We start from the raw sequence: 17985 nt of genomic DNA, 5'->3' as shown, positions 1-17985 counted from the left end.
GGTTCAAGTGATTCTCCTGCCTCAGCCTCCCGAGTAGCTGGGATTACAGACAAGGGCCACCATGCCCAGCTAATTTTTGTATTTTTAGTAGAGATGAGGTTTCACCATGTTGGCCGGGATGATCTCAATCTCCTGCCCTCCTGATCTGCCCACCTTGGTCTACAAAGTGCTAGGATTACAGGCATGAGCCACCACGCCCGGCCGAGAAAACTATTTTTAAGCAAAGACTTAGAGAGAGAGAGGAAGTTAGCTACACACATTGTGGGCGCGGTGTGGCTAGGGTGGCCCTGAGATAGGGATATGCCTGGTGTCTTTAAGGTACAGCTCAGAGGCCAGAGAACTAGAGGAAATTGATTGGGAAGAAGAAGAGTAGGAGATTAGTTTTGGAAAGCAAATGATTTGGGAATATGAATCATGTAAGAGCACATGAGATTTTATAAAGATTTCACTTTTACTCAAGGTGAAATGAGGAAACACTAAAAGATTTTGAGTAGAGCTTCATGATGTGACTTATGTTTTGAAAGGATCCTGTAGCTGCTTGGGCTGTCCATGGTGGGGGCAGGAAGGCCAGTGAGATGCTTTCCCAGGAATTCTAGTGAAAGGTGATGGTGGTTCGGAATGCTGGTAGAAGTGAAGGCCATGAGAAGTGGTCAGATTCTGTGTGTGATTTGAAGGTAGAAACAGACTTCCCTGACAGGTTGGATGTGGCATATAAGAGAAAAGAAGATTATTCAAGAATTAGAGACCATGGACTTATCTTCTCCTGAGATGAGGAATACTGAGGGAGGAACAATTTCTGCGGAAGAGTAGGAAAGATGATCAGTGTTTCCTGGGGACATGCTAGGTTTGGTATAGTTATTATACATTTAAGAAGAAATGTCACATAGGAAGTTGCTGTACAAGCACACGGTTCAGGAGAGAGAAGTGTGCCAACAATTTGGGCACTGTGAGAAAATTGATGATGTTAAAAGTGTAGAGGTAGAAGAAGTATGATATCTCTCCTCCCCCCTCATAAGGGTCTGACACTCCTACAGCAAAAGACAGGATAACAAGAGAAAAGCATAACAAATTTACTTAAAGTTTTATGTGACTCAGAAGCCTTCAGAAATGAAGACCCAAAGACCCAGGCAAAACTGTCCAGATGTATGCTCAGGTTCCGTGAAGGATGGACAACCATGTAGCAATATAATTAGACAGAAAGGGTATGATTTGATAGTAATAGGCTGAGGGAGGAACACAGCATGGCCTGTCTGTTTAGATTTTTCTCGGCCTCTCTGTATAGGAATTCTTCCTCCCAGCTATACAGCAAGACCCCCTTTGGAATCAGTCTTATGACCTACTATCGGCCAAGGTAGGTCAGATAATTTCTTTACGGCCAGCTCCTACACAGAACAGCAGAGGGAAGACTAGAGCAATGGTCCTAGATTTTATGGCTGATTTAGGGGAGAGGGAATCAAGAGACTAGAAGGCAGGAGAAGGTCAGAGAGACCTTGGTTCTGGGCGCTACTTCTGAGGCCTTCCAATCTCCTTTATTTCTAAGAGTTCAGCATGCCAAAGTGCCATAGTTTGGAGTATAGTGTGCTGAGCCCTAACAATAGCCATGAGATTAGATATGATCATGAAGAGAGTGCCTGTGTCCATAGAAAAGAAAGAATAGCTAACCCCTAGGAATCTCCACCATCAAGAGCCTGGAGAGAAAGGGGAAGAAGTAATGAAGAAGACTAAGAACATGAGTCCAGGGACATAGGAGAAATAATCAGGAAAGGGTGGGGTGCTGTAACTCAGCACACATCCTGGCCAAGACTGTCTGCCTTGAGGGCACCAGGCCTGAGCTCACCAGTCTTTTCACCCTGTTTCTGTCCCAAGAAGCTCATTCTCAGGTCAGCTTCATCAAGGAGCAGGGAGCAGTCAACTCTGTCAAATGCTGCTGAGCATGGAAAGTTAACGCTGTCAGGGGAGAAATGTCTCACTCCAAGTGCAAAGCTTCGCTCATGACCACTGTTGATGGGGTGGAAGAGTCTGGGGAATTCATTGAAGAGATATCCAATTTTCTGGGTCTAGAGAAAGACAATCTTGTCCAGGAGGTGAACAGGAAAAGGGTCCACATCTGAGTCACATTTTCATCTCAGCAGAGGGAATAAAGAGAAAGAGAGTAGGGCATCTGTGTCTCAGTGCCTGGAGATACTGTTCTCTCATTTATTTATTTTTTATTATTATGCTTTAAATTCTAGGGTACATGTGCACAAAGTGCAGGTTTGTTACATATGTATACATGTGCCATGTTGGTTTGCTGCACCCATTAACTTGTCATTTACGTCAGGTATTTCTCCTAATGCTCTCCCTCCCTCCTCCCTCTACCCCACGACAGGCCCTGGTGTATGATGTTCCCCTTCCTGTGTCCAAGTGTTCTCATTGTTCAGTTCCCACCTATGAGCGAGAACATGCGGTGTTTGGTTTTCTGTCCTTGCGATAGTTTGCTGAGAATGATGGTTTCCAGGTTCATCCATGTCCCTACAAAGGACATGAACTCATCCTTTTTTATGACTGCATAGTATTCCATGGTGTATATGTGCCACATTTTCTTAATCCAGTCTGTCACTGATGGACATTTGGGTTGGTTCCAAGTCATTGCTATTGTGAATAGTGCTGCAATAAACATACGTGTGTGTGTGTCTTTATAGCAGTATGATTTACAATCCTTTGGGTATATACCAAGTAATAGGATGGCTGGGTCAAATGGTATTTCTAGTTCTAGATCCTTCAGGAATTGCCACACTGTCTTCCACAATGATTGAACTACTTTATACTACCACCAACAGTGTAAAAGCGTTCCTATTTCTCCACATCCTCTCCAGCACCTGTTGTTTCCTGACTTTTTAATAATCGCCATTCTAACTGGTGTGAGATGGTATCTTACTGTGGTTTTGATTTGCATTTCTCTGATGGCCAGGGATGATGATGTTCTCCTCTTAACCATGCCCTAGACCTCAGTACTTCTCACATTTGTCTCCATCTCTCTTTGCTCCTCTAAGGACCCATCTGAGCAACTCACTTCACATCCTCCTTCCCTCTTATACATTCATCTCCATATCACTCTCTCTCTTTCTTTTTTTTTTTTTTTTTTTTTTTTTTTGAGACAGAGTCTCACCTTCTCGCCCAGGCTGGAGTGCACTGGAGCAATCTTGGCTCACTGCAACCTCCACCTCCCTGGTTCGAGCGATTCTCCTGCCTCAGTCTCCCAAGTAGCTGGGATTACAGGCACCTGCCACCACGCCCAGATAATTTTTGTATTTTTAGTAGAGATGGAGTTTTACTATGCTGGCCAGGCAAGTCTCGAACTCCTGACCTGAAGTGATCTGCCCACCTTGGCCTCTCAAACTGCTGGGATTACAGGGGTGAACCACCATGCCCGGACTGTCTCTCTTTTCTTTCTTCCCATTTCACTACTCTGACCCAGAGGTTTTCTTGGAAGTTTATACTGATTACAGATACACTCATCTCGTTTTTTACAGCTTTAATTGAGGTATAATTGACAAATAAAACTTGTATATATTTAAGGTGTACAAGTTGATGTTTTGCTATAGAAAAGCGTGGTGAGATAATCATAACAATGAAGCTAATTGACATATCTATCATCTCACATAGCTACCATTTTCTTTTTTTTCTTTGTGTGTGTGTGTGTGTGTGTGTGTGTGTGTTGAGAACACATGTGGTCTATTCTTTTAGTAAATTTTACGTATGTAATACAATATTGCTAACTATAGTCATCTTGCTAAACACTACATCTCCAGACCCATCTCAGTTTTGAATTGTACTAATAGAATATATATAGTACTAACATAATTCTCAAAGCAAAAAGGTATTTTCTTTTCTTTATTTTATTTTATTTTATTTTATTTTATTTTATTTTATTTTATTTTATTTTATTTTATTTTTTTGAGACTGAGTCTCTATTACCCAGGCTGGAGTGCAGTGGTGCGAACTCGGCTCACTGCAAGTTCCACCTCTGGGTTTAAGTGATTCTCATGCCTCAGCCTCCCAAGTAGCTGGGATTACAGGCGCCCACCACCATGTCCAGCTAGTTTTTGTATTTTTAGGAGAGACAGGGTTTTACCATGTTGGCCAGGCTTGCCTCGAACTCCTGACCTCAAGTGATCCACCTACCTTGGCCTCCCAAAGTACTGAGATTACAGGCGTGAGCCACCATGTCTGGCCACAAAAAGATATTTTCTAATACTCAGTTCTATCATTAATTTTTTTAGTGTGCTTACGGATCACTCTACCATTACTCTTTCTCAGTTGGAAACTGAGGGGTTTGGTATAAATGTCTTCACGGGTTCCTTCCAGCTCAGACTATTTAGAAATCCGATACTCTGGAGCATATGTATGTGTGTATATGAGTGTCTGTAGGAAAAGATGTAAGGAAAATTTGGTTGACATTTGTGCACTGTTTGTGTAAATCTAATTTTCCTAAATCATTATGAATTTAGGCAGAAAAAAGCATCATTATCTGAAATAAAATTATTATACTACGATTACATCATTATTTTTAAACTAGGCAAATAAAAAAAAAAAACACGCTAGTAACCAATTTCATTGTTGAGAAGATGTGAGGTCCTGTCATTTACAACTGTTATTTAATGTAGCAAGAGAAAACATTAAGACAAAGACTATGGGATGATTTCAAGCCCCTTAGATCTAGATTAGAGGACTGGTTAACAGCCTGGAAGATATCTCTCAGTTAACAAACAACAATGTAGTAGTTCTTCTTCTTGGCTATCTCCCTTCCCTTCGCCTACTTCTAGTCTAATAGGTGATCAAGGGGCGCAAAATGCATTACATCCAAGAGGAAGCTTTGTTTGACAGGTGCTATCTAGCCAAGAAAATCTCAGCATTACCTACTCACCATTTAGATACACTGTAATTTTTCACTGAACACTGGAAAAAAAAAAAAGAACCCAACAGCACGTGGGTGAAGCTATTTCATTCAAGGCATTTTTATTGAGACTCATAACAGGACTGTCTTGTAGGTAACCCTTGCTTCTACTATTTTAGAGGCACCATGGACTTTCACCTGTGCTCAGGATGCAGGGTGTCCCACCATCAGACTTACTAGGTTTGTGTATTTGTGATATAAGAAACAAATAATTTTAATATTATTTCCCTGGTAGAAAAGAGAAGGTAAGTGCCTTGTTTGAGGTCCCGTGTTGGTGAATAGCAGAGTTTGGAGTCAAATTCTAATCTATTTTTTTTAAGGCCATTACTTTAGATGGACAACCAAGCTTGTTCCTTTTAAGGGAAGGATGTAAGCCAAATAGGAGATTCAAAGAGATGGAGTAAGAAATGATGCTCCATGAAGGAAAATATCCTGGTTTCAAAGGAAGAGCATGTCTTGACAGGGTAAGAGGCCAAGAATCCCTTTGAAGAAAAGGTACTGTTTACTAAAAAATATCAGTGGTTGTGACTATTGTTGAGAAATAAATGAATTATCACAAATTGAGAAATTTAGGCAAGCCCGACTTAGGCAAGCCCAACTCTTTGTCTCAGGGTTTCCCAGACATCAGGCATCCCTGGACCATGCCCCCATTCCACTTGTACTATTGACTAATATTATCCATTTTATTCACTCTTGCATTTATACAACACGGTCCTAAGCAATAATATACATAATATTATGGACTAATGTGTTAATTATTCACTGCCATTAAAAGAAATGCATAACAATAACAATTTTTACTATCTATGTGTACTTTCTAACATCAGTCACCTCACTTTCCACCTGTTGTACATGTTTCATTTGTGTGCAGTTTCATCTAGAGCTGTAAATTAAACAATTCTACCTTGGAAAGCATTTTCAAAGAAGCATAAAGGATCCAAGGACAATAGAAAAAAAATGAAGCTCAAGGTCAATGATTTGGCCAAAATCATCAAATTCTGTACAAAAAAGAGACTAAATCATGCAGGTACTGTATTTTTATCATGAAACGGTGCTATAATTATTTGTTAAGACAATTCCTCAAATTTACCACCAAATTGACAGAAGATGTAATTTTTATGATGATCTGTTTCCCTTTGTTCTCACTTCACAAGTTAATGCAGGATGTTAAAAGGCAATTTCTTCTATCTCAGTTTAGGTAAGGGTCCCTCAGAAACAGAGGCCCTATCAAAATGACTTACTGTCCACCTAAAGACAAAAACCTGAGCTCTAATTCTTTTTTTTTTTTTTTTTTTTAATTTGAGATGGAGTCTCGTTCTGCCGCCCAGACTGGAATGCAGTGGCGCCAACTCGGCTCACTGCAACTGAGCTCTAATTCTAACGCCTTCACTATGGGAAATAAGGAAAAGAAACAAGCATACTGTCTCATTGTAAACACCACAGAGGGGATAGTGCAGTAAGGAATACTACACTAACACCTTGAGGCTTAAGACTGATCGTCCTTATCAAGACTTTTTTTTCCTTTTGCAATGTTTTATGCCACATATTTCGTTATTTCATACACACACACACAAATTACCACATTAAACTTCCCCTACAAACCAATGTATGTGTTGTTGTATTTTACAGATTATAAAACAGAGGCATAGAGAGGATGAATAACCGTCTAATTCTTTTTTTTTTTTTTTTTTTTCTTTTTAAAGAGACAGAGTCTCGCTCTGTCTCCCAGGCTGGAGGACAGTGGCGCAGTGTCAGCTCACTGTAGCCTCTGACTCCCGGGTTCAAGTGATCCTCCTACCTCAGCCTCCTGAGTAGCTGGGATTACAGATGCACACCACAATGCCTGACTAATTTTGTGTGTGTGTGTGTGTGTGTTTTGTTTGTTTGTTTTTATGTTTGTTTGTTTTGAGACAGAGTCTCACTCTGTCACCCAGGCTGGAATGCAGTGGAGGATCACGGATCACTGCAAGCTCTGCCTCCTGAGTTCAAGTGATTCTCCTGCCTCATTCTCCCTAGTAGCTGGGACTATAGGCCCACACCTGGCTAACTTTTTGTATTTTTAGTACAGACGGGGTTTGACCATGTTAGCCAGGATGGTCTCGATCTCCTGACCTTATGATCCGCCTACCTCAGCCTCCCAAAGTGCTGAGATTATAGGCGTCAGCCACCATGCCCAAGCTAATTTTTGTGCTTTTGGTAGAGATGGGGTTTCTCCAGATTGGCCAGGCAGGTCTCAAACTCCTTGCCTGAAGTGATCCCTCCACCTCGGCCTCCAAAGTACTGGGATTACAGGTATGAGTCACCACGCCCGGCCCTGGACAACTCTTACAGTAAGAGTCTCAAATAGAAAATGTCAGAGCTGGTATCTGGACAAGACTGTACAAAATCTACACCCAACATCACTGTAACAAAAAACTTATATAATAACTTCATTTAAAGAGACACTAACCTATATAATAATTCATTTTGTGTGAGCTCTGAAATCTCAGCAAATGCATCTTTGTGCTCAAAATGCAATGGGGATGAACAGAGGTTGTTTAATGGGTACAAATATAAGAAATGATATAAGAAATAAGGCCTGGTGTTTGATAGATCAGGAGGATGACTATAGTTAATGATAATCCACTGTATACTTCAAAATAGCTACAACAGAATAATTTGAATGTTTCTAACATAAAGAAGAGGCAAATATTTAGGGTATTGGATATACCAATTTCCCTGATGTGATCTTTACATATTATATGAATGTATTAAATTATCACATGTACCCTGAAAATATGTACTTCTATTATGTATCAATAAAAAGAAATAAGGCCAGGCGCGGTGGCTCACGCCTGTAATCCTAGCACTTTGGGAAGCGGAGACATGCGAATCACCTGAGTTCAGGAGTTCAAGACCAGCCTGGCCAACATGGTGAAACCCTATCTCTACAAAAATACAAAAATTAGCTGGACGTGGCAGTGCATGACTGTAATCCCAGTTACTTGAGAGGCTAAGGAAGGAGAATCATTTGAACCCCGTAGGCAGAGGTTGCAATGAGTTGAGATCTTGCCACTGCACTCCAGCGTGGGTGACAGAGCAAGACTCCATCTCAAAAAAGAAAGAAAAAGAAAGAGGAAGGAAGGAAGGAAGGAAGGAAGGAAGGAAGGAAGGAAGGAAGGAAGGAAGGAAGGAAGGAAGGAAGGAAGGAAGGAGGGAGGGAGGGAGGGAGGGAGGGAGGGAGGGAGGGAGGGAGGGAGGGAGGGAGAGGGAAGGGGAGGGAGGGCGAGGGGAAGGATGGAGGGAGAGAGGGACGAAGGAAGGAAGAGAAGGAAAGAAAGAAAGAAAGAAAGAAAGAAAGAGAGAGAGAGAGAGAGAGAGAGAGAGAAAGAAAGAAAGAAAGAAAGAAAGAAAGAAAGAAAGAAAGAAAGAAAGAAAGAAAGAAAGAAAGAAAAGAAAGAAAGAAAGAAAGAAAGAAAGAAAGGAAAGAAAGAAAGAAAGAAAGAAAGAAAGAAAGAAAGAAAGAAAGAAAGAAAGAAAGAAAGAAAGAAAGAAAGAAAGAGAGAGAGAGAAGGAGAAAGAAAGGAAGAAAGGAAGGAAGGGAGAGAAAGAAAGAGAGAGAGAGAAAGATTTTTAAAATATGCAATGGGACATGAATGCAATTTTCCTATTTCTTAGGAAACACATTTTGTTTCATACCTCCTAAGACACACCTCTCTGTAATTCCATCTGAGCTTTATTTCCATTTCTTCCCTTTCCAGAGAAGTAAAGACTTGTTATAGTTGAGGAAAAAGAAGAAAGGCTTAGTATTTTCCTCTTTCATGCCAGAAACTTAACCAAAAGGGTCAGATCTACTTATTCAATGGCTTTCAGAGGAGATATGCAGGAAGCCCCATGGAAGCGGGAAGGCCTAGGGCTACCTTTCTGAGATTCAAGAGACCAGGAAGAGCTCAGTACAGCAAATATCTTTAGAACTTAGGTAAGTTAAATATTACTCCATTTAGTGCAATTTAATTAACCTGCACCATATTATTATGGAAATCTTGTATTACTTTTAATGGCAAAAAATTGCAATTACTTTTGCACCAACGTAATAAATAGTGTGCATTGTCTTTCCCATAGATAGCCACTGCTGCATTAGGGAAATCTGTGTGCAGGAAGGTATTGATGGTTTGGTACCTCCCTGTCAGCAGGTTAAGAGCAAATATTACAAGGGTACCCTGGGGCTGAAGTAATTAAAAGCATTAAACATTATAATTTTGCACATAAATGCTATGCAAAAAAGACATTGATTAATCCAGTGTACTCAACAGTGGTTTTTTACCATAAACAGTCTTTGTCTGGGACAGTATTTTAGAATATTCATCGGTTTCCAAAAAAGGGACTTAATACTGGGACATAATTCTGACTACTCCTCTCACTGGAAGTATGGATCGGGTCTGAAAATGTGTCATTAAATTAGGCTCCAAGACAAGTTAATCTAATAAAGTAAAGAACCTGGGAGATGTGGTTCGTGTTAAAGACAAAATCATGCTGAAGTTACAGAGAATTTTGTTTAACATTGGCTTATACTTTATTCCTGCTTCGTATAAAACAGTCTTCTCCCAAAGGTCGTAAATATCAAAGTAGATCATTTCTACTAGTTCTGCAGGCAAATGAAGGTAGTTGGAAGTGTACACAGGAAATCTATGCAAGGGAGAATCAGAAAAATCTCATGAGCATGTTCTGAATACAATTTCAGTAGTCAGGAGTGGTGGCTCATGCCTATAATCCCAGCACTTTGGGAAGTTGAGGGGGGCGGATCACCTGAGGTCAGGAGTTTGAGACCAGCCTGGCCAACATGGTGAAACCCTGTCTCTATACCAAATACAAAAATTAGCCGGGCATTGTGGTGGGTGCCTGTAATCCCAGCTACTTGAGATGCTGAGGCAGGAGAATCGCTTGAACTCAGGAGGCAGAGGTTCCAGTGGGCCAAGATCCCTCTACTGCACTCCATCCGGGTGACAATAGCAAGACTTCGTCTCAAAAACAACAACAACAAAAAAACACATACACAATATTAAAGGATAAATATGGTTGCAAATTGGGCAGGTTATGGTCTGAGTTATTTCTTAAGACACTGCAACGAGTCAGATGCGTCATAAGCACAGAAGTCTCCAGGAGCCAGGCAGGTGACATTACTGAACAGACAGGATGAAAGTCAAGAGGCAGAGATGGAGTCAGAGAACAGCCCTGAGCTAGAGCCCTTTCCACAGACAGAGCTTTACTCAGCTCTAATTGATACAACACAGTAATGGAGACACAGTGCACCAACCAACATCATGCGATTTTTAAAGATAAGACAGTGATGAAAACCTTTAGTGAACTATTCCAATGTCAAACGTTATCTTCCAAACCAAACATTATAAATAGCACTGTGTATGCTGAAAAGAAGCACCGTTTAGCCAAGTACATGCCCTGGGGCTGCGGTCTCTGTCTTTTGCCTCATACTATAGACACTTGAGTGCAAGTCTTTCTACCCAGTGTGACTGTCAGCATCACAGAGGGGATACTCTACGTATCATTCACCTTTACATTCTCATCACCTACAAAAATGATCTCCACACAATCTACATGAAAAAACAAACTCGCCTCATGATAAAGCTGCTAATGAATGTCGGCCAGAGCAGGACTTCAAGGCAGAGCACTATTAGCTGCACATTGAGTCCTCACCAGGTCATCATTGTGTCCACATTTACCTAGGGACTCCAGTGATAAAATTATTGCATTTCTAAATGACAGGAAAATTGGATGGTAGTAAAAATTATGCAGATTAATGGTTGGAAAGTATATGATATCATTTAAGGAACTAATTTCAATTTTCTAATCTCAAAGCTAGACCACAGATTTAACATCTCTTAGTACCCAGGACTTACCCCTGCAATTCACTTCCCACCTCTGTACAATCTCCCCACATCATCCCCTGTGCCCAGAATGCTCATCTCTTCCCTGAAGCCCCTGAAAACCCCCTGCTTTTACCTTAGGACCCCGCTGAAATGAAACTTTTTTTTTTAACTCTTCCTTGTCCCTCAAGCCAAGTGATTTCCTTCACCCTCAGTGTCCCCATGAAATCATGTTCACACAAGTGCAATTACCTCTATCACACTGTAATTCAATTATATGTCTACAATTACCTTCCTGTGTTTCTCTGAGGTCCAAGAATAAGTGTATGCTTTGTGTATCAAACTGTACATTTGATTTCTATACTTTCAGGAACACAGTGCTCTGTCCTTAAATGTTCATTTTGTAAATACAGAACCATTTTCTTGTTAATATCACAAAATGAAACTTATCAGGAAGATAAATGACAACCTCAGAACACACTGTTTTGTAGAAAATACCATAGGCTGAAAAGAACACAGGAATACCAAGTGCTAGGCTGGAATCTTTCATGATACCAAATGTTCATTCATTCTCTCCCAGATTTTACAACTTTCCTCGGTGTATTTTTAGGTTGTGTAACTTTACACAAAGTGGAAGCAATAATGAGAGCAAGACTTAAAAGAAAGTGAATCCAATGCAAGAGGAGAAAAGGAAAAAATCCCTCAAATATGTGGAGCAGATTGTTTTAATAATCTACAGAATCTTGTGACTCAAGAAGTTAATAGTTCAAGTTTCCAGCAAAGAGTGGTGGATGAGATGGAGAGCATTTGTGTGAGAGAGAACCAAGGATATTACTAACAATGAAAGGGAAGCTGGCTTCCTCCTGGGCAAACAGCCCTCTGTGGCTATATTTGTTCTAACTACTATGCCTGCCTTCGTGTACTTTGGTCATTTAGGGGCCTCCCAGAGGACAGTTACAAAATCTGTGGTCATTCTGCAGGCAACATATAGTTTTCACCCAGAGTCCAAATCCAACCAGCAAAACTCTGTCTTACACAGAATGACTTGGAATTAGAGTCCTTAGAGCAGAAAGAGCAGCAGGGCTATCCTTGGGTATCCATTGCTCAGCCAAGTCATCAAATAAAAAGGCTGATTGATGGGCCGGGCCCGGTCGCTCAAGCCTGTAATCCCAGCACTTTGGGAGGCCGAGACGGGCGGATCACAAGGTCAGGAGATCAAGACCATCATGGCTAACATGGTGAAACCCCGTCTCTACTAAAAAATACAAAAAACTAGCCAGGCGAGGTGGCGGGCGCCTGTAGTCCCAGCTACTCGGGAGGCTGAGGCAGGAGAATGGCGTGAATCCGGGAGGCGGAGCTTGCAGTGAGCTGAGATCCGGCCACTGCACTCCAGCCTGGGCGACAGAGCGAGACTCCATCTCAAAAAAAAAAAAAAAAAAAAAAAAAAAAAAAAAAGGCTGATTGCACAAGCGGACTATGTACCAATCTGTGGGTTTCTACAAGACCAAGAGTCAGACCCTCCCTCCTGGCTCTGCTGGCCCAACCCTCCAAGAGATGCTTTATTTACACAGTTCCAAGTAGGGAAGAACAGTTGCCCCTGAACGCCAGAACAACCAGCTGGATCAGTTCTCACAGGAGCCGCAGCGCAGAGACAGGGTAAGTCAGCAATCCCCAGAGCTGGGACAGGAGGGGCAGCGACCGGGCAGCACCTGAGGAAGAGGTGGGCTGAACTTAGTGCTTAGGAGATGTGGCACACTTTGGGGACAGGAAGAAAAAGGAATTGGGACCCCAGAGTGGCAGCAGAGGGGCCTGTGGGGTGAGACACCGGATGGAGGAGTAGTTCCTTCTCTTCTTTTCTCACAGGAAACATGGTTCCAAAACTGTTCACTTCCCCAATTTGTCTGCTTCTTCTGTTGGGGCTTATGGGTGTGGAGGGCTCACTCCATGCCAAACCCGGACAATTTACCTGGGCTCAGTGGTTTGAAATCCAGCATATAAATATGACCTCTGGCCAATGCACCAATGCAATGCTGGTAATTAACAATTATCAACGGCGATGCAAAAATCAAAATACTTTTCTTCTTACAACTTTTGCTGATGTAGTTCATGTCTGTGGTAACCCAAGCATGCCCTGCCCTAGCAACACAAGTCTCAACAATTGTCATCATAGTGGAGTCCAGGTGCCTTTAATCCACTGTAACCTCACAACTCCAAGTCAAAATATTTCAAATTGCAAGTATACACAGACAACAGCAAACAAGTTCTACATAGTTGCATGTAACAACAGCGATCCAGTACGGGACCCTCCACAGTATCCAGTGGTTCCAGTTCACCTGGATAGAGTCATCTAAGCTCCTGTATCAGCACTCCTCATCATCACTCATCTGCCAAGCTCCTCAATCATAGCCAAGATCCCATCCCTCCATGTACCCTGGGTATCAGCATCTGTCCTCATCAGTATCCATACCCCTTCAGGTTTCCTGAGCTGAAGTCCCTTGTGAACCCTGCAATAAACTGCTTTGCAAATTCATCTGGAAGTGTCTGTGTGTCTTCTTTGGCCACTCTGCTGTCATTTAGTGACAATCTACTTCAGAAATTTTTCTTTCCTCTAACCTGAGACTTGTGGGAAATAGAGATTTGAGGATAAGAGACTCTTTCTGTCATGAAGTAGCACAGACTTATCCCTCTCCCTGCTTTAGGCTGAGAAGCCGAGGTCACAACTGATATCGACCAACTGTCGAAGACTCTTGCTTTGATCAAGCTTTAGTCATCTCCTCTGAACCCTCATCATAACTAGGTCATCCTGTTGGACTTACTAGTCCTTCCTTGTAGAGTCATTTATAATTACTTTTATTTTTATTCTTTTTTTTTTTTTTTTTTTTTTTTTTTTTTTGAGACAGAGTCTCGCTCTGTTGCCCAGATTGGAGTGCAGTGGCAAGATCTCGGCTCACTCCAAACTCCATCTTCCAGGTTCAAGCGGTTCTCCTTCCTCAGTCTCCCAAGTAGCTGGGGTTACAGGTACGCGCCATCACATCCAGCCAATTTTTGTAATTTTTAGAGAGTGGGTTTCAACATGTTGGCCAGGCTGGTCTCCAACTTCTGACCTTAGGCAATCCACCCTCCTCAGCCTCCCAAAATGCTGGGATCAGAGGCATGAGCCACCAGTACCAGACCTAAAGTTAGGTTTTACAGAAGTCCTCCTAACTTGGTTTGTCATGAATCTCTCATCCTCAATATTTGATCAAATTCCTTAATTCCCCCATCATTCTCCATGTGATACCTAATTCCTGGCCTGCCTTCAAAAAAACCCAAAAATCCAATTACATCAACCTAGCATTGGTCTCCCTAGTCTTGATATCTCCTCTAGGCAATTTTCCATCCGCTGACCCCTCCCCACACACCAACCTATAACTTGACTCTAGATCTCCACTTGTTTTAGTTGTATTTCACCATTGAGCCCAATTTGATACTGAGGTCCCATTTGATGCTTTATGGTATAAGTTTGGTTTTTATTGACATGATTTCTATCCCAAGAGATACAGGAGCTGCAGTGAATAAGCTGAAAATGCACGTGTTTCATTATGATTTATGAATGATAAATTTTGATAGGATTGAACGTTATGATAGAAAACACAAAAACAGAAAGTAGAAAAAGTCAAGAATGCTATAAATATGGTGAAATCAAGATTAAAAAAAAGAGTTTAGCCTGAGAGATATTCCTTTTAAATGAGCACATCAAATCTCCAGCTATTAGCAATTGTACTAGACGTGGATCCAAGGTTTGAGTCAAATGTGTAATAAGATAAATTGTTCAGACAGCAATAGGGACAGATTGTAATACTGCCCGGAAGAGAGATGGGCATCTTTCCCAAAACTTCCATGTCCTGGAGATGGGGAGCCGCTGGTCACGTGGGAAGGGGAAGGGGAAGGAGGAGGACGCGGAAGTGGGAACACTCATGAAGGTGAGATGGCTCCTGCCCATTCTGCCCTCCATAGCTATCTGCAATGGTGAGTCAAAGGGTTCATTCAACACCTGTCAGGAAGGGCACAGCCTCAAGAAGTAGGGATTTGTAGACCCAGAGAGAGAAGAAATGGATAGTAAGAGCCCTTGCCCTGGCCTCCATTACAGGGCTTCACTCAGGAATCCATGAGAAACAGGAAGGGGAACCCTTTCTTGCAAGCTGTGGACAGGTGCAGCACTCAGATGATTGTGCCGGGGACAGAGTGGGTCTTTTTGGATGGCCTGAGTCACAATACAACAGAGATACGATGCCGTCAGATCTGCACCTTGATCCTTCAGTCTGAGATTTCTCACTTCTATATTTCTGCTCCTCTTCCAGACCCTCAGAAACAGCAATTTCCATTCCTCAGATGACTCCATGTCAGTAATTGTGACTCTCATTGGCACCAGACAGCAGCTGTATTGAAGTCTCTCCTCGGGAGAAGCCATTGAGATCTTGCTTCTCCAAGGTGGGGCTGTGAACTTAAAAGTTTGCACAGAGACACTGGGTTTGGGAAATCTCAGTGGTCAACAGAATCCACTGCCTCTAGGTAAAATAGAGCATGTCAGGAAGTGAGTGCAGTCTTCCCAACACCTCAAAGTAGCAGAAGGACAGGGTGGGACACTGAAAGCTGGAGCCACGTTTACTGTGAAGAAAGATGGTGTGGACCTTCCTTGCTTCAGGTACCAGATCATAGGTGTCTTCTCAGTCAGGGATGCCTCATATCTAAAACCGTAGGACAGAGGGATCAGTCCCCACATGCCCCCACGCCCTCTTCACCTTGTGACTTCATCCCCTCTCCTGTCATCCATTCCTTCGCTCATTCATTCATCCAGCAGACATTTACTGAGTAGGTACCTTGCTCCAGGCACAGTTTGAGGGAGTGCTGATGCAACACAGACCAAGACAGGTCACTGCTCTTTTGGGGCCACATTATACAAGGATAAAAATAAACATACAAAATTGTTCTAAGCATGCAAAATTTTGCTAAGTGTCAGGAGGAAAAATACACAGCATAGTACACAGAAAATTACACAGAGCACCACAATATAGAGGTTCTGTATGTACCACAGACATCACAGGGCAGAGTGTCACCAGGAAAGACCCATCTCAGACAATGAAATCTGAACAGGAGGAAAAGCACCCAGTCATGCAGACACCAGGTGGAGAATCATCCCAGCAAAGAGAAGGAAAGTTCAAAACTCCTGACAAATACTAAAGCTGTAAGTAGACTTCAGTTCTGTATTTACAAGAAGTTGATTAAAACACCTGAAAGAAAATGACTACAACTATTTGAATCTTTGTATGTATTTATTGCTTGATATAATAAAACATTTTCATTTTTAAAAAATGGTCCTGAATGGATACAGTTTTGGCGTGTTAGAAGCACAAAAGGTGTTTGGTCAGGATAAGATCATCATAGCCAGGAGTATTAATGAAGGAGTTAATGAGGTTCAGACCCTTCATGCCTGTGAAGATGGAAGAATAAAGTACGTTCCTCATGGGGAACAAATCAAGCATGTTGCATACAAGAATAATGTTGCCTAAAGATCAGCCCAGCTGCTGTGCAGAACTCAACTATTTGGGAGACAAGAGTGGAAGCAAGGCCCCAGTGAAGGACCACAGGTTGAGGGAGAGGGAAACAAGAGTCTTCCAATCTCAGTGAATCACACCATCATCCTCTCATGGTGCAGCCCCATGTTATTCCCCTCCCTGTTGCCATGGCCTCTCTCCAGCCCCTCCGTGCCTTTTACATCATCTTCCTGCCGTCCCCATGCTGAGGACTGGGCTGAGGTCAGAGGCAGCTCCCCTCTCCCAAGGAGTGAGACAGTTCAAACAAGAGCGAGGAGGATTCTGTGCTTGACCATCAGGAAACCCTGGCTGGACTCACTACCCCTTCTGCAGTAGACATCCAAGATTTTCTCATTGCCCTGGGTCCAAGACCAGCACCACAGAGACTACCATTAGAGAAGTTAAGTGGTCACATCAGCATGTTCCAAAGACATGACCCTTAGAGTCCACTTCTCTTCCTTGAACCTCCCATGTCTGATTTTATAATATTCTCTTAATATCAAATCTCCAGAAAGTCTTGCAGGAGTACATGCAGTTAATTGTTCTATAAGCAGGCAGGGAGGGTCTCCAGGGATTATAAGAATTTAATCAACTGAGCAACCAGCCTGTTTTACAGGCTTGCTGGTGGGAACCAGCTCCTGGCATAACCCAGCAACTTACAGACAAACTGGCACGAACTTTCCTCATTACCATGCTAAAGTCTCCACTCAAGCAGGAGCCTCATTACCATAACATGTGAACTATGTGCTGGCAGAATCACTCACTGTGTCTGGGCAACTGGGACTCCTCCTCTACAAGTGATGATACACCCTCTGCCCTCTCCATCACCCCATAGAATGTTCTTGTCACTTTCCCTCAGGAAGACGCTGCTTTGGAGAATCCTCCCAGTGGCCTTCTTACTTGAACCAAATCACAAAACTTTTATTGATCAAAACGTACGTTCTCATAGAGAGTCTTTGTTACTCGCCAGAGAAACAAACCCTAGTTTTTTTCAGCTACCTGCTCTAACACATTCTTTAAAGTCCAGCACAGAAGGAAGGTTAATTCACAATGCTACTGTTTTCACTTTGTTTTACTTTTTAATAATTGGGAACATCTCAGGGCAGATGTCTTTAGGTGGGGGTTGAATGGAAGGTCAAGGAGACAAATCATCAACCTTGGGGAGATACTCCTGCAGAGATTATGACTACACTTGGGATTCATGAATATGAAACCCCACCAGCAGAGTAGCCGGCAGTGTTCAAGGATATCCAAGCAGATCAAGCATTGTAATGAAAAAACAACAGGCTTTGTCTTTCAAGATGTCCGTGAATTGATTTTCCAAAAGGAAAGGAAGATTCCATTGTCAGGGCAGAAGAGAGAGTGGAGAGGGATCCAGGCTAAACATTGTAATCAATTTTGCCTGATAGTGACTTTTTGTTTCTTAGTTCATTTTTATTTTTTTTATATTATTTTTTGGCCCAGAATGGAGGGCAGTGGCACAATTTTGGCTCACTGCAGCCTCCACCTGCCAGGTGCAAGCGATTCTTCCACCTCAGCCTCCCAAGTAGCACGGACCACAAGCGCTTACCACCATGTCCAGCTAATTTTTGTATTATTAGTAGAGATGGGATTT

The 17985-nt window shown here is 42.3% G+C and overlaps 3 protein-coding genes across 3 annotated transcripts in view; 1 reads left to right on the top strand and 2 right to left on the bottom strand.

The window, feature by feature from the left end:
- LOC103231361 (ribonuclease pancreatic) overlaps window positions 1-17985 on the bottom strand; it is a 183302-nt gene that overhangs the window by 83562 nt on the left and 81755 nt on the right. The window lies entirely within an intron of this gene.
- LOC103231364 (seminal ribonuclease-like) overlaps window positions 1-17985 on the bottom strand; it is a 62281-nt gene that overhangs the window by 16296 nt on the left and 28000 nt on the right.
- On the top strand, window positions 12387-13327 carry LOC103231363 (non-secretory ribonuclease). The gene is made up of 2 exons (XM_007990692.3): window positions 12387-12453; window positions 12661-13327. Exon 2 carries the CDS (start codon window positions 12666-12668, stop codon window positions 13146-13148), a length of 483 nt encoding a protein of 160 aa, XP_007988883.1. The 5' UTR covers window positions 12387-12453; window positions 12661-12665; the 3' UTR covers window positions 13149-13327.

The sequence above is a fragment of the Chlorocebus sabaeus genome, chromosome 29 (assembly GCF_047675955.1).
Source record: "Chlorocebus sabaeus isolate Y175 chromosome 29, mChlSab1.0.hap1, whole genome shotgun sequence".
NCBI classification, from domain to species: Eukaryota; Metazoa; Chordata; class Mammalia; order Primates; family Cercopithecidae; genus Chlorocebus; species Chlorocebus sabaeus.
This window is presented reverse-complemented; position numbering and strand designations above follow the sequence as displayed.

Coding starts and splice junctions, on each gene's coding strand:
- LOC103231363 (XM_007990692.3), top strand. CDS start 12,666: ATGGTTCCAAAACTGTTCACTTCCCCAATTTGTCTGCTTCTTCTGTTG.